Source organism: Equus asinus, chromosome 7 (genome assembly GCF_041296235.1).
Source record: "Equus asinus isolate D_3611 breed Donkey chromosome 7, EquAss-T2T_v2, whole genome shotgun sequence".
Classification (NCBI taxonomy): domain Eukaryota; kingdom Metazoa; phylum Chordata; class Mammalia; order Perissodactyla; family Equidae; genus Equus; species Equus asinus.
Genome location: NC_091796.1, coordinates 79,447,443 through 79,464,265, shown reverse-complemented (window position 1 = coordinate 79,464,265; position 16,823 = coordinate 79,447,443). Strand labels below are relative to the sequence as shown.

At 37.7% G+C, this 16,823-nt stretch overlaps 1 protein-coding gene across 2 annotated transcripts in view; it reads left to right on the top strand.

Moving 5' to 3' along the window:
* MED6 (mediator complex subunit 6) overlaps window positions 1-16,823 on the top strand; it is a 136,549-nt gene that overhangs the window by 116,183 nt on the left and 3,543 nt on the right. Inside the window, exon 6 of one of the 2 annotated variants that reach the window (XM_070513897.1) lies at window positions 14,304-14,392. The exons of the other annotated variant lie outside the window; for it this stretch is intronic. Coding sequence (XP_070369998.1) covers window positions 14,304-14,389 — 86 coding nt within the window. The 3' untranslated portion in view covers window positions 14,390-14,392. The remainder of the gene's footprint in view (window positions 1-14,303; window positions 14,393-16,823) is intronic. 2 annotated transcript variants of the gene reach the window in all.

Sequence of the window (16,823 nt, the reverse complement as noted above, 5' to 3'; positions counted from 1 at the left end):
GGTTCTTTTTTATATTTTCCAATTCTTTGTTGAATTTTTCACTGTGTTTATCTATTCTTTTCCCAAGATCAGTGAACATCCTTATAACTGTTAGCTTGTACTCTTTATCAGGTAGATTGTTTATCTCTGTTTGGTTTAGTTCTTTTTCTGAGGATTTGTCCTGTTCCCTTATTTGGAACATATTCCTCTGTCTCCTCATTTTGCTTATTTCTCTGTGCTTAGATCAATGTATTAGGTAGATCAGCTATGTCTCTCGATCTTGGAAGTGTGGCCTTATGTAGGAGATGCCTTATGGGATCCAGCAATGTGCTTCTCTCTCATTACCCATTCCAAATGTTCCAGAAGTGTCCCCTATGTGGGCTGTGTGTGCTCTTCTGTTGTGGTGGGGTTGCTCTCGCTGCAGGCACAAGGATAGGCTAGGCTGGCCCCTGGGCCAGCTGCATTGTAAGGCTCAGCCATGTGCGGCTGCTACAGACACTTTACTGGGTGTGAGCAAGCCCCAACATGACTGACTGTGAGGTCTAATAGCACACAACTATTGCTGTTTTGCTTTGAAGTGAGTCAGGTCTGCAGTGTGGCTCGTTGCTAGGCTTAGGGGCTCACATTGCTGCAGGCTTCTGGTGTGGTTCTCTACAGTGTGCAGCTGTTGTCAGCTCTCTCAGGATTGCAGATGGGTGGGGCTGGCTGCAGGTACATTGGCACACAATCACTTCAGGCATTCGAATGTGAAGCAGATCCCCTGTGTGGCTGTTTGAGATGGGCAGCAGCATTATTCTGCTGTGACTGACACATCCCACCACCCACGGGTCCACATGCCCTGCCAATGCAGGCACACCCTACTGAGGTGGACCCATCTGCCTTGCTGCACATGTCCCGCAAACCTTGCCTAAGCAGGCCTGTAAGTTTGCTGCAGGCTTGCTGGTAGGTGGGGACAGTCCTGCCCCACCTGCAGGCAGGCTGCCTGCCATGGCTGTGCTTGATTAAATCGGTGCTCTAGTGGCTGGGGCAAACCCCTGCTCTAACAGCCTAGAGGAAGGAATCCAATGGCGGCTGCCAGAGTCTGTGTCAACATGACTAAACTAGGTCACGTTAATGGCTGCCACCAGTGTTTCAGTCCCTGGGTGGCTGGGGGTAGGCCCAGCCACCTCCTGCCCCTGTGACATGCACTCTGAACTTAGTAAGCAAGTCTCTTTTACCAATGGACCATGCACTTTTCTTTCTACTGTTTTTGTGTTAGTTTCTGGAATGGGTGAATCTGTGTGTGGGCCCTTTAAGAGTGGGTTTTTCTTTCTCTGAAATTCAGTCATTTTTCTGGGCATATTCCCTGTTGGTTTTGAAAGCCACCAAAGCCAGATATTATGGGATCTCCTCTCGGTTGTGCTAAATCTAAAGGCTGGGATGCCTATTGTAGTACAGCTCCCTCACTCCTCCAGGAAAAGCTTCATCCCTTTGAGATTGCTGCTGGTCATGAAGGGTTGCAGCTAGGACTGGTTTTCTCCTCAGCAGAGATGTATTTCTGCCTCTTCCATCGTGTCAGTGTTGTCCCTTGTTGTGGGGGTTCTTTTTATCCAGTTTCCAGATCTCTTTCAGAGGAAATTGTCCCACAGGTAGTTGTAGCTTTGTTGTGTTTGCGGGAAGAGGTGAGTTCAGAGTCCTCCTATGCTACCATCTTCCAAACTCCCTCTCTCTATAGGAAATGCTGAAGGAAGTTCTTCAGGCTGGCAGGCCTCGTGGGCAGAAAGCTGCCCTCCTCACACCAACTTGGTGCACAGCGAATGCATTGCAGCCTCAGAGGGGAGTTGCAGTCAAGGACTCAGGCTCTTGTCTTTTTGATAATAGCCATTCTAACGAGAGTAAGATAATATCTTCTGGTGGTTCTGATTTGCATTTCCCTAATAATTAGTGTTGTTTAACATCTTTTCAGGTGACTGTTCACTATCTGTATGTCTTCTTTGGAAAAATGTCTATGCAGATCCTCTGCCCATTTTTTAATCATGTTGTTTGTTGTTTGGTTATTGAGCCTTATGAGTTCTTTATATATTCTGGATGTTAACCCTTTATTGGATATATCATTTGCAAATATCTTCTCCCAATTTGTAGGTTGTCTTTTCATCTTCTTGATGGTTTGCTTTCCTATGCAGAAGCTTTTTAGTTTGATGTAGTCCCATTTGTTTATTCTTGCTTTTGTTTTCCTTACCTGAGGAGACATATCCAAAAAGATATTGTTAAGACTGGTGTCAAACAGTGTACTGACTATGTTTTCTTCCAGGCGTTTTATGGTTTCAGATCTTACATTCAAGTCTTAGATCCACTTTGAGTTAATTTTTGTGTATGATGTGAGACAGTGGACTAATTTCATTCTTTTGTATGTCACTGACCTGTTTTCCCAACACCACTTATTGTGGGGTCTTTCCTTTCCCCATTGTGTGTTCTTGGCTCCTTTGTGGTAAATTAGTTGTCCATATATGTATGGGTTTATTTCTAGGCTCTCAAGTGTGTTCCACTGGCCTGGCTTTTCTGCCAATATCATGCTGTTTTGATTACTCTATCTTTGTAGTATAATTGAAATCAAGGAGTGTGATTCCTCCAGCTTTGTTCTTTTTCTCATGATTGCTTTGGCCGCTCAAGGTCTTTTGTGGTTTTATACACATTGTCGGATATTTTGTTCTATATTGAATCTGTAGATTGCTTTAGGTAATATGGACATATTAACAATGTTAATTCTTCCAATCCATGAGCCTAGAATATCTTTTCATTTCTTTGTGTCTTCTTCAATTTCTTTCAACAATGTTTTATAGTTTTCAGTGTACAGGTCTTTCACTTCCTTGGTTAAATTTATTCCCAGGTATTTTTTTCTTTTCGTTGTGGTTACAAGTGGGATTGCTTTCTTAATTTCTCTGCTAGTTCATTTTTAGTGTATAGAAATGCAACAGATTTTTGTATATTGATTTTGTACCCTTCAACTTTACTGTATTCATTGATTATTTCTAACAGTTTTTTGGTGGAGTCTTTAGGGTTTTCTATATGTAAAATTGTGTCATCCACAAATAGTGGCAGGCTTACTTCTTCCTTTCCAGCGTGGATCTCTTTTACTTCTTTTTCTTGCCTAATTACTCTGACTAGGACTTCCAGTGCAATGTTGAATAAGAGTAGTGAAAGTGGGCATCCTGTCTACAAAGATAGTTCTCAGTTTTTCACCACTGAGTATAATGTTAGCTGTGGGTTTGTCAAACAAGGCCTCTCCAGTCATGCACCACATTAATGATATTTTGGTCATCTAAGGACAGTGCTCCTATAAGATTATAATAGAGCTGAGAAATTCCTATCGCCTAGTGATGTTGTAGCCATTTTAACATCATAGTGCAACACAATACTCATGTGTTTGTGGTGATGTTGGTGTAAACAAACCTGCCACACTGCAAGTCATAGAAAAGTATAGCACATACAATTATGCATAGTACATAATAGTTGATAATGATAATAAACAAGTATGTTACTGCTTTATGTGTTTACTACAATTTTTATCATTACCTTAGAGTGTACACTTTCTACATAAAAGAATAAAAGTTCACTGTGAAACACTATGCTGGATTACCTCGGCAGCAACCTCATACATCTCGTGTTTACTGCCTCTCTTGATTGCATCATTTTCTCTTGTGCTTGATTTAATCTTGTGTTGTTTCGTTCATCATAGCCCCTAAGCTTACAAAATTCACTGGTATTGTTGACAGTAAGAGACCACATCAAGTGACTGACCTGGAAACAATATTAAACGGAATTAAGGACTACAAAGATGGAAAGTCAGTGATGGCTATTTCTCACCAGTCAGGCATGTGCCATGCCACCATAACTAAGATCTTGAAGCACGAGAAAAAAGTGATAGAAGCTGTTAAAGGATCTGCTTCATTGAAGGCACTGAAACTAACAAAAATTCAAGTAGGGCCTATATCACCCACGGAGAAACTTCTAATGACCTGGAATGAAGAATAGACACAGAAGCATATCCCTCTCCACACCATGATGATCACGGCCAAAGAAAAAAGTTTCTCTGTGATAGTGAAAGAAAAGGCTAGAGCTGACTATGATGCTGAATTACTGCCAGTGTTTGGTGGTTTAAGTAATTCAGGAATCATTATTCATTACATAATGTGAAAATTGAGTGGTGAGTCTGCAAATGATGCAAGGGAAGGCTGCTGAAGAATTTTTGGAAGCTCTGAATCAGCTGATTGTGGAGGAAAATTTCTTGCCAGAGCAAATATTCAATATGGATGAAACCTCCCTATTCTAGAAACAGATGCCTGAAAGGACTTTCATCCTTAAGGAGGTCAAGTTAATGCCAGGTTTCAAGGCTTTTAAGGACAGGATAATAGTCTTGCTTGAGGGCAGTGTTGCAGGCTACAAATCGAAACCCTTCGTGATCTGGCACAGTGAGGACCCCAGGGTCTTCAAGCATAGCAGTAAGCACACACTGCCAGTGTACTACAGGAGCAATAATATGTCATGGATGACCAAGCTCCTCTTCCAAGGTGTCCTCTTAGTTGCTATACCAGTGAAATGGAGAAGTACTGTTTGGAGAATAGCATACCTTTCAAAATTTTGCATATTGTTGATGATGCTTCCAGACATCCTCCTTTTATTGGTGATGTTAATCCCAATATCAAAGCAGTGTTTCTCCCTCCAAACACCATCTTTTTGATCCAACTAATGGATCAAGGAGTTACAGCAGGTTTTAAGGGCTACTACCTGAGGAGGACCTTTGCCCAAGCTATTGCTGCAATTGAGGAAGGCACTGAGAAGACAGTGATTCGATTGTGGAAAGATTACAACATCTGTGACTGCATCAAGAACCTAGCTGGGGTTGGGGTGATACCACCAGAAAGTGTATGAATGGCAGCTGGAAGAAGACACTAAAGAGGTTCTTCCATGACTTCAAATGATTTGCCATGGATGAGGAAGTTGCAAAAATCAGCACTGCTGTGGTTGAGATGGCAAACACTTTAACATGGATGTAGATGAGGATGACATCAAGGAGCTCCTAGAGGTGGTTCCAGAGGAATTGACTAATGAGGAGTTGTTGGAAACAGAACAGGAGTGCATAGCTGAAAAAGAAGCAAGAGAAAAGGAAACTACAGGAAAAGAAAAAGAATGCCCAAGAAAATTCACAGTGAGGGGCTCCGCAGAAGCTTTTGCAGACCTCAACAAGCTCCTTAAAGAGTTTGAAAAAGTAGACCCCAACACGGAAAGGTTTTCATTAATAGAGAGGAATGTTCATGATGGATTATCTGCTTACAGGCAAATCTATTATGGAAAATAGAAACAAACCAAGCAAGCCACCATGGATATATTTCTGAAAAGAGGTACACCTCCTCAAGAAGAGCCTCAGCAGGTCCTTCAGGAAGTGTTCCAGAAGAAGGCATAGGAGATGACAACTCCGTCTTTGTGTTGCTCCTGAAGACTTTTCAGTGGGACAAGATGTGGAGGTGGAAGGCAGGGCTGATATAAGTGTAGCTACCCTCCAGTTTCTTTTAGATAGCACTTGCATGGAATATCTTTTTCCACACCCTCACTTTGAGCCTATGTGTGTCCTTAAAGCTGAAGTGAGTCTCCTGTGGGCAGTATATAGTTGGGTTTTGTTTTTGTTTTTTACAAAGAGTTACAGCCTCTGTGTAACTTTTGATTGGTGATGGATTGGATTGGAATCCATTTTTTTCCTTTGGTGAGGGAGATTGGCCCTGAGCTAACATGTGTTGCCAACCTTTCTCTTTTTGCTTGAGGAAGATAGGTCCCGAGCTAACATCTGTGCCAATCTTTCCTCTATTTTGTATGTGGGTCGTCACCACAGCATGGCTTGATGAATGGTGTAGGTCTGCACCTGAGATCTGAATCCACGAACCCCGGGCCACCAAAGCAGACTGTGCTGAACTTAACAACTACCCCACCGGGCTGGCCCCTGAATTCAATCCATTTACACTGAGAGTTGTTACTGATATGTAAGGACTTACTAGTGCTATCTTCTTGTTTTCTGGTTGTCTTTTATTTCCATTGTTTCTTTTTCCCTTCGTTTCTGCCTACCTTTGTAAATTGGTGATTTTCTGTTTCCCCCTTGTGTATGGATATCCAGTTTTCTCACAACCATTTGTTTAAAAGACTAGGGTTTTTTTCCATTGAGTGATCTTGGCTCTTTTACCAAAAATCTTTTGACCAAATATGTGAGAGTTTATTTCTGCGCTCTCTATTCTGTTCCATTACTTTATGTCTCTCTCCTTGTGTCAGTACCGTTGTTTTCACTATTGTAGCTTTGTAGTAAGTTTTGAAATCAGGACTGTAAGTCCTCCAGTTTTGCTCTTCTTTTTCAAGATGGTTTTGGCTATATGGGATCCTTTGAGATTCCTGATGAATTTTTGGATGGGTTTTTCTATTTCTGCAAATACATGATTGAGTTTTTGATAGGGATTGCATTGAATCTGTAGAACACTTTGGATCGTATTAACATTTTAACAATTTTAAGTCCTCCAATCTATAAACATGGGATGTGTGTCCATTAAGGTGTGTGAGTAGACGTATCTTACTGTGGATTTCTTATTATTTGATAGCACTTCTTTTTTATGTTCTGGACACAAGCCTTTCAACAGTTACGTGTGATACAAAACTCCCCACTCTGTCGCTTATCTTTTTGCTCTCTTTATGATACCTTTTGATGAACAAAAGTCATTAATGTAAATTAAGCTGTATTTGTCAGTCTGTTCCAATATCGTTAATGTTATTGTGTTTTTTAAAAGCCCTCCCTAAAACCTGAATTTCTGAAGATATTCTCCTATATTATCTTCTGAAACTTCCAGTATTTTGCTTTTCAAATTTAAGTCATTAGTTGATCTAGAATTGATTTTGATTATGGTACGAGTGGAATTCTAAAGTAATTTTTACATGGATACCCAGTTGTCCTGCTGTCACTTACTGAAAAGTCTGTCTATTACCCTACTCCTCTACATGCCATCTCTGTCATATATTAAGTATTAGTACATGAGTGATTCTTTTCCTAGGATCTTTATTCTCTTCCATTGGCCTATCTGTCTATCCCTGCATGAATGCCACCCCACATCAATTACCACATGAGAGTCAAAACATCTGACAGAGAATGTCCTTCCACCATTTGTACTTTTTAAAGAGTGCCTTAGCTACTTATTGATCCTTTGCAATTCCATACACGTTTTAGAAGTAAATTTTCAAGTTCCTCAAAAATAGTGCAATTTTATATGGATTTCATTGAAATCATAAATCAATTTGGAATGAACTGACATCTTTAAAACATTTTCTTACAATTCATTAGCATGCCACATCACTTCACTTAATTAAGTCTTTTTAAATATCTCTCAATGAAATTTCTTAATTTTTTCTGTAGAAAATTTATACACCTTTTCTTGGACTTCCTAAAAATTCTACTTTGCTAAATATTTTCTATTTTTCACACTATTGTAACTGATATCCTACAATTACCTTAATTTCATTTTCTGTTTCTGGCATATAGAAATGCAATTATTTCTTTGAATATCGATTTTATATGTCTCAACCTTGCCATATATAGTACTTTTATTGAGGCATAAATTTGCATAACATACAATAGAATCTAATTTTTTTGGGTAAATGTATAGAGTTATACAGACATCATCATAATCCAGTTTTAGAATTAAATTTTCTCCAACACATGTTATTTTCCTCAGCACATGTTATTTCCACCTTTTGGCTGTTGTGAATAGTGCTTCTATGAACATATTTGTACAAGTGCTCATTTGAACATTAGTTTTCAATTCTTTGGGGTATATACCTAGAAGTGGAATTGCTGGATCATAGGATAATTCTATCTTAAACTTTTTGATAACCACCAAACTATTTCCCACACGGCCGCAGTATTTTACATTCCCATCAACAAAGGACAAGTGTTCCAATTTCTCAAAATCCTTGCCAAGATGTGTTAGTTTCTTTTTTTTTGAAGTTAGAGCTAACCTAGTGAGTGTGACCCGGTATCTCATTGTGGCTTTGATTTCTGTTTCCCTGATGACTAATGCTGTTGATCCTCTTCATGTACTTGTTGCCCATTTGTGTATCTGCTTTGCATAAATGACTGCTCAAATCCTTTCCCTATTTTTAAATTGGATTTGTCTTTTTGTTGTGGAGTTGTATGTGTTTTTTAGATATTCTGGATACTAGACTCTTACCAGGTAAATGATTTGTAAATGTTTTCTCCAATCCTATGGATTTTCTCTTCACTCGGCAGATAATGTGATTTGATACACCATAGTTTTAAATTTTGATGAAGTCTAACTACTTATTCTTATGTTGTGATATCTAAGAAACCACTGCCAACCGCAAGGTCATTAAGATGTATCCTATGGGCTTTTAAAAAATAGACTTTATTTTTTAGAGTAGTTTTAGTTTCACGGCAAAATTGAACAGAAAGTACAGAGTTTCCGTATACTCCCTCTCCCAGCCCCACATGCACAGCCTCCCGCACTATCAACATCTCACAACAATGGTATATTTGTTCCATTTGAAGAACATACATTGACACATCATAATCAAACAAAGTCCACAGTGTTTACATTAGAGTTTGTTCTTGGTGTCATATATTCTATCAGAAAGGACAATTGTATAATGGCATGTATCCACCATTATAGTATTATACAGAGTATTTTTACTACCCTAAAAAATCCTCTGTGTTCCGGTTATACCTCCCACCTTCCTCCCTAACGTTGGCAACCACTGATCTTTTTTGCAGTCTCCATAGTTTTTCCTTTTCTGGAATGTCATATAGTTGGAATCATACAGTATGTAGCCTTTCCAGTTTAGCTTCTTTCACTCAATAATATACATTTAAGGCTCCTCCATGTCTTTTCATGGCTTTATAGCTCATTTCTTTTTAGTGCTGAGTAATATTCCATTGTCTGGATGTACCACAGTTTATTTATCCATTCACCTATTGAATGATGTCTTGGTTCTTCCAAGTTTTGGTAATTATGAATAAAGCTGCTACAAACATACATGTGCAGGTTTTTGTGTGGCCATAAATTTTCAACTCCTTGGATAAATACTAAGAAGCATGATTGCTAGATCATATGACAAGTGTATGTCCACCTTTGTAATAAACTGCCAAACTGTCTTCCAAAGTGGCTGTAGAATTTTGCATTCCCATCAGCAATGAATGAGAATCCTTTTTTTCCTCATCCTCACCAGCATTTGATGTTTCAGTGTTCTGAATCTGGGCCATTGTAGTAGTGTGTACTGGTATCTCATTGTTTCAATTTGCATTTCCCTGATGACATATGGTGTGGGACATCTTTTCATATGCTCATTTTCCATCCGTATGTCTACTCTGGTGAGGTATCTGTTCAGGTCTTTGGCCAATTTTTAAATCAAGCCATTCATTTTCTCATTGTTGCATTTTAAGAGTTCTTTGTATATTTTGCTTAACGGTTCCTTATCACATATGTGTTTTGCAAATATTTTCTCCCAATCTGTGGCTTGTCTTCTCTTTCTCTTAACAGTGTATTTCACAGAGCAGAAGTTTTTAATTTTCAAGAAGTCCAGCTTATCAATTATTACTTTCGTGCATCATGCCTTTGGTGCTGTATCTAAAAAGTCATCGCCATATCTAAGGCTATCTAGGTTTTCTCCTATGTCACTTTCTAGGAATTCTGTAGTTTTGTGTTTTACGTTTAGGTCTAGGATCCATTTTGAGTTAATTTTTTGTGAAAAGTGTAAGGTCTGTGTCTAGAATCATTTTTTTTAAAATGTAGATGTCCCGTTGTTCCAGTACCATTTGTTGAAAAGTCTATATTTTCTCCGTTAAATTGCCTTTGTGCCTTTGTCAATGATCAGTTGGCTATATTTATGGCAGTTTATTTCTGGGCTCTGTATTCCACTCCATTGATCTATTTGTCTATTCTTCCGTCAATACCACACTGTCTTGATTACTGTAGCTTTATAGTAAGACTTGAAGCTGGGTAGTGTCAGTCCTCTGACCTTGTTCTTCTCCTTCAATATTGTGTTGGATATTCTTGGTCTTATCCCTGATAACTTTAGAATCAGTTTGTCAATATCCACAAAATAACACTGGTTTCTCAGAGGGATTTTGTTGAATCTCTAGATCAAGTTGGGAAGAACTGGCATCTTGATAACATCGAGTCTTCCTAGCCATGAACATGGAATCTCTCTCCACTTATTTAGTTCTTCTTTGATTTCTTTCATCAAGCTTTGTATTCTTCCTCATATAGATTTGTACATTCTTTTTAGGTTTATACCTATTTCGTTTCAGGGGGTGCTAATGTAAATGGTATTGTGTTTTTCATTTCAAATTCTACTTGTTCATTATTGGTAGATAGGAATGTGATTTCTTTGCATATTAACCTTGTATCCTGCAACCTTACTAAAATTGCTTCTTAGTTCCATAAATTTCCTTGTTGACTCTTTCACATTTTCTACATGGATGATTATGTCATTTGAGAAGAAAGACCGTTTTATTTCCTCCTTCCCAATCTGTATGCATTTTATTTCCTTTTCTTGTCTTATTGCACCAGCTTGGTCTTCTAGCATGATTTTGAAAAGGAGTAGTGAGAGGGGACATTGTTGCTTTGTTTCTGATCCTAGTGGAAAAGCTTCTAGTTTCTCATCATTAAGTATGATATTAGGCACAGGTTTTTTGTGGATATCCATTATCCAGTTGAGGAAATTCCCCTGTATTCCTAGTTTGCTAAGAGGTGTTTTTTTAAATCATGAATGGATGTTGGATTTTGTCAAATGCTTTTTCTGAGCTATTGATATTATCTTGTCTTCTTTCAAATGCTGAAAGAGGGTCCCTGAAAAAAACTCAAAAGACTTCTTCTTTCATCTTATAAAAAGAGAAATGTTAAAAACAATTTGATGTGTTGAATTGTGTGTAAAGCATTGTCAAATAAGAGATGCTTATTCTTCTCCAGGTTATATTTGTATGGGTAAATATTATTAATATAAATATCTCAGAAATTGTGTGACGTTCATAGATATGTGTCAATGACCTCACTGTTCATGATATGTTCTGATATAATGATATGAGTCATAATTCCAGTTATTATCTTAAAATTTTGTATGTTAGAGAAATAACCATATTTCCTTGTGAAATGAACTCTCATCAGAACTTTAACCATGGCCATTGGAAGTCCTTTGTCATCCATAGAGCATTTTTAGTTTGCTCTGATTCTTCTCTGAAAATGTTTGCAATCTACCACAGGCCAGAATGCATCATCAAAACCTTCCTTAAATAAATTTTAGACCAGGCTACTGGGCAAAGTGAGGATTTCCAGAACTTTAGTGAAGAAGTTGATGCATTCATGAAGCTGCTAACCAAAGATCAAGCAAAACAAGAACGATTATATGGCACTGAGTGAACCAATGAAGAATAAATATAATTATACAGCTTTTGCTTCAAACTTTCTGAATCTTTAATATTCTCATTTCTGCTTATAAGAATCAACTTTCTCTTTTCTCTCATACCATCTAGAGCTCACAACAATTTAATAGAATATACCTTCATAAAAACAAACATTTTTTTCTCCCTATGTAATCACTCCAGAATTCAGAAACTCTTATTGAGTGTTTTTACTTTTTTGGCAATATGGTTATTTAGCATTAGTTCAATAAGGATCTGTTCTCCATGAAACACAACACAATTGAAAACATTGGTTATATCACCAAGGCTTTATGTGGAATGCCATATTTGAGAATGATGTATAGAATCAGATACGGCCAGGCAGCTTTAAGGAACAAAATTTGACTTTATGGACCCACTGCTTACAACGTCCTCTTGGAAAAACCAACCTGACGCCTGGCTTCCAGTGTTTCCAGTCTCCTAGGTGAGTGAGGAAGGTTATTTCCTGGCATGCCCAGAAACTTTGGGACCTTTTGGGGACATTGAGAAGAGAGGAATTCATCCAAATTTGTAGTTACTACAAGTGAAGTCTAGTGCTGAGTTTCTCACTTGACTTCTTAGCCTTGAGAGGCTCTTAAAAGTCTAATCTGAGTTTCTTTATAAAAAGTCTCAGCAAAGCAAACTCAAAAAGGCCTTTGTGGTCAATTAGCATTCTTGCTGCACTTACATAAATAATCAGGCCAAATATAATGAGATGACTTATTTTGTAGACAAGAATAACCTTACTTTGGTTATCTTTGATCAAAAGCAGGATGACTGTGGAGAGAAATTTTATGTTTAAACAGAAAATTATAGTATGCCCCTGTGAATTTTCAATTCTTCTAGCTTCCTCCAGTGTCTGGCTAAAAGTGAGAAGTTGTGACATCTCCAAATGGTGATGAGAATTTGAAGAAATGGGGTAACTCATACGTTAATGGTGGGAATGTAAAATTGTACAATCACTCTTGAAAATATTTTGGCAGTTTTCAAAAAAGAAAACTATAAAGGTAACTAATATACAATTGATAAATTTTATGCCTGGCCATTTATCCCGGAAGAATGATTTGTGTTCACATAAAATCATGTGCATGAATGTGTACAGCAGCTTTATTTATAATATCCCCAAATTGGAAACAACCCCGGTGTCCTTCACTGGGTGAGTGGTTAAACACACTGTGGTACATTCCTACCACGAAATGCTGTTCAGATATAAGAAAGATTGAACTCACAATGCACTCAATAACCTGGATGAATCTCCAAAAGACTATGCTAAGTGAAAAAGGCCAATCCTGAAAATTTCCATATTGTACGATTCCATCCTTATATTACAAAATTATCGAAGTGGAGAACAGATTAGCGGTGGCTGGGGTTAAGGAGTGGATGTGGGAGGGGAGGAAGAGTGGGCTTGGCTGTAAAAGGGGAATGTGAGAGATCCTGTGGCGGTGGGAATATTCTCTGTGTTGACGGTCTCAATATCCATATCGTGGTTATATTATACTAAGGGTTGCGAGATGGTTTTATTTGAGGAAGCAGCATAGGGAGTACATGGGATCTCTATTATTTCTTACAACTGTATGCGAATCTACAGTTATTTCAAAATATAAAGTTTATTTTAAAATTGAAGGAGAAATAAAGATTTTTCTCAAGCAAATGAAAACTGAACAAATTTATTGCCAGCATAATTACCCCAGAAGAAAGTTTTAAGAGACGTCAGCAAGATGGCAGACTAGGGTGCTCAAGGCCCTTGTTCCCCTATGGAGATACTGAGTTAACAACCCATATGGACCAAAATACCTTTACAAGAACTCTAGAAACCAATTAAGAAGCTACAATATACAGCCAAATGGACAGCCAAGAAAGGACTGCATCAAAAAGAGTGAGAAAGTTGGTGGCATTTAGCTTGCCTTTGCCCCTACAGACAGTGACTGAAAGCCATACAAAAGTAGAAAGTTCTCTGGTAAAGCTAAATACACGGACAAATAGAAAAACTTGTATTATTGTAATTTTGGTTTGTAACTCCACTTTTAATTTTTTTTTATTTAGATACTCTTTGATTTGTGTCAGAAATGTTTTCAGGTTTTTTAAAATTAAGACTTTATATTTTAAGAAAAGTTTTAAGTTCACAATAAAATTGAAGGGGATATGCAGAGATTTCTCATGTATCTCCTGCCCCTACACATGCATTATCTCCCCCACTATTAGTATCCTCCACCAGACTGGTACATTTGCTATGATTGATAAAACATATATTGGCACATCATAATCACCCAAAGTCCACAGTTTACATTATGGTTTACTCTTGATGTTGTACATTCTATGGATTTGAACAAATATATAATGATATTTATCCATCATTATGGTATTATACAAAGTATTTTCACTGCCCTAAAAATCATCTATGCCCTGCCTCTCCCTCCCTCCCAACCCCTGGCAACCGTTGATCTTTTTACTCTCTCCATAGTTTTGCCTTTTCCAGAATGTCATATAGTTGAACCATATAGTAAATAGCCTTTTCAGATTTGCTTCTTTCACTTAGTAATATGCATTTAAAATTCCTCCATGTCTTTTCATGGCTCAATGGCCCATTTATTTTTCTCACTGAATACTATCTTATCATCTGAATGTACCATAGTTTATCCATTCACCTACTGAAGGATGCCATGGTTGTTTCCAAGTTTTGGTAATTATGAATAAAGCTACTGCAAACATCCATATCCAGGTTTTTGTGTGGACATAAATTTTCAACTCCTTTGGGTAAATACCAAGGGGCACAACTGCTGGATCATATGGTAAGAGTATACTTAGTTTTATAAGAAACCACCAAACTGTCTTCTAAAGTGGCTGTACCATTTTGCATTCTCACCAGCAGTGAATGAGAGTTCCTGTTTCCTGTTGCTCCATGTCCTCACCAGCATTTGGTGTTGTCAATATTCTGGATTTTGGCTGTTCTAATAGGTAAGTAGTGGTATCTCATTATTTTAATTTGCATTTCCCTAATGACATATGATGTTGAGCATCTTTTCATATACTTGTTTGCCATCCATATATCTTCTTTGGTGAGGTGTTTGTTAAGGTCTTAGGCCCATGTTTTAATGAAGTTGTTTGTTTCCTTATTGTCAAGTTTAAGAGTTCTTTGTATATTTTGGATAACAGTCCTTTATCAGTTGTGTCTTTCACAAATATTTTCTCCGTGTCTGTGGTTTGTTTTCTCATTCTCTTGATATGGTCTTTCATAGAGCAGTAATTTTTAATTTTAATGAAGGTCAGCTTGTCAATTATTTCTTTCATGGATTGTACCTTTGGTGTCATATTTAAAAAGCCATTACCATACCCAAGATCATCTAAGTTTTTTTCTATGTTATCTTCTAAGATTTTTATAGGTTTGTGCTTTACTTTTAAGTCTTGTGATCCATTTTGAGTTAATTTTTGTGAAGAGTATAAGATTTGTATCTAGATTCACTTTCTTGCATGTGGCTATCCAATTGTTCCAGGACCATTTGTTGAAAGGATTATCTTTGCTACATTGTTTTGCCTTTCCTCCTTTGTCAAAGAACAGTTGACTATAATATATGGGTCTATTTCTGGGATCTCCATTTTGTTCCATTGTTCTGTTTGTCTATACTTTCACCCATACCATGCAGTTTTGATTACTGTAGCTCTACAGTAAGTCTTGAAGTCAGCTAGTGTTAGTCTTCCAACTTTGTTCTTCTCCTTCAATATTGTGTTGGCTATTTTCGGTCTTTTCCTCTCCATATAAACTTTAGAAACAGTTTGTAGAAATCCACAAAATAACTTGCTGGGACTTTGATTGGGATTTCATTGCATTTATAGAGCAAGTTGGGAATAACTGACTTCTTGACGATGTGGTCTTCCTATCCATGAACTTGTAATCTCTCTGCATTTTTTAGTTCTTCTTTGATTTCTTTCATTTGTTTTACAGTTTACCACATATATGTTTTGTAGTTTTTCATGAACATATTTGGACCTCTTTTGACAGATTTATCACTAAGCATTTCATATTTTTTTGTTATTTGATTGATGCTATTATAAATGGTATTGTATTCTAATTTCAATTTCTTTTTTTTAATTTTTATTTTTTTTGGATGTACATCATATTTCAAATTCTGTACACATTACATCATGTTCACCACCTGAACACTAATTATAGTTCATCCCCTCACATGTGACCCTAATCATCCCTTTTTCCCTCCCCCCTTCCCCAATGGTAACCACCAGTCCAATCTCCAATGCTATGTGGGGTTTTTTTTGTCATTTTTATCTTCTACTTATGAGTGAGATCATATGGTATGTGACTTTCTCCCTCTGACTTATTTCACTCAGCAGAATACCCTCAAGGTCCATCCATGTTGTCACAAATGGCTGGATTTCATCATTTCTTATGGCTGAGTAGTAGTCCATCATGTATAAATACCACATCTTCTTTATCCATTCGTCCCTTGATGGGCACCTAGGTTGCTTCCAAGTCTTGGCTATTGTGTATAATGCTGCAAGGAACATAGGGGTGCAAGTATCTTTATGCCTTTGTGTTTTCGAGTTCTTTGGATAAATACCCAACAGTGGAATAGCTGGATCATATGGTAGATCTATCCTTAATTTTCTGAGGATACTCCATACTGCTTTCCATAGTGGCTGCACCAGTTTGCACTGCCACCAGCAGTGAACAAGGCTTCCCTTCTCTCCACACCCTCTCCAGCATTTGTTGTTTCCTGTCTTGTTAATTATAGCCATTCTGACCAGAGTGAGGTGATACCTCATTGTAGTTTTGATTTGCGTTTCCCTGATAGCTAATGATGTTGAGCATCTTTTCATATGCCTGTTGGCCATCAGTATATCTTCTTTGGAGAAATCTCTGTTCAGATGTTTTGCCCATTTTCTAATTGGATTGTTGGTTTTTTTGTTGTTGAGCTGTATTAGTTCTTTGTATATTTTGGATATTAACCCCTTATCTGATATGTGGTTTGCAAATATCTTCTCCCAATTGTTAGGTTGTCTTTTCATTTTGTTGATGGTTTCCTTTGCTGTGCAGAAGTTTTTAGTTTGATGTAGTCCCATTTGCTCATTTTTTCTTTTGTTTCCCTTGCCCGGTCAGACATGGGACTTGAAAATATGCTGCTCAGACTGATGTCAAAGAGCGTACTGCCTATGTTTTCTTCTAGAAGTCTCATGGTTTTGGGTCTTACATTCAAGTCTTTAATCCATTTGGAGTTGATTTTTGTGCATGGTGTAAGGGAATGGTCTACTTTCATTCTTTTGCATGTGGCTGTCCAGTTTTGCCAACACCATTTATTGAAGAGACTCTCCTTTCGCCCTCGTATGCTCTTGGCTCCCTTGTCGAATATTATCTGTCCATAAACATGTGGGTTTA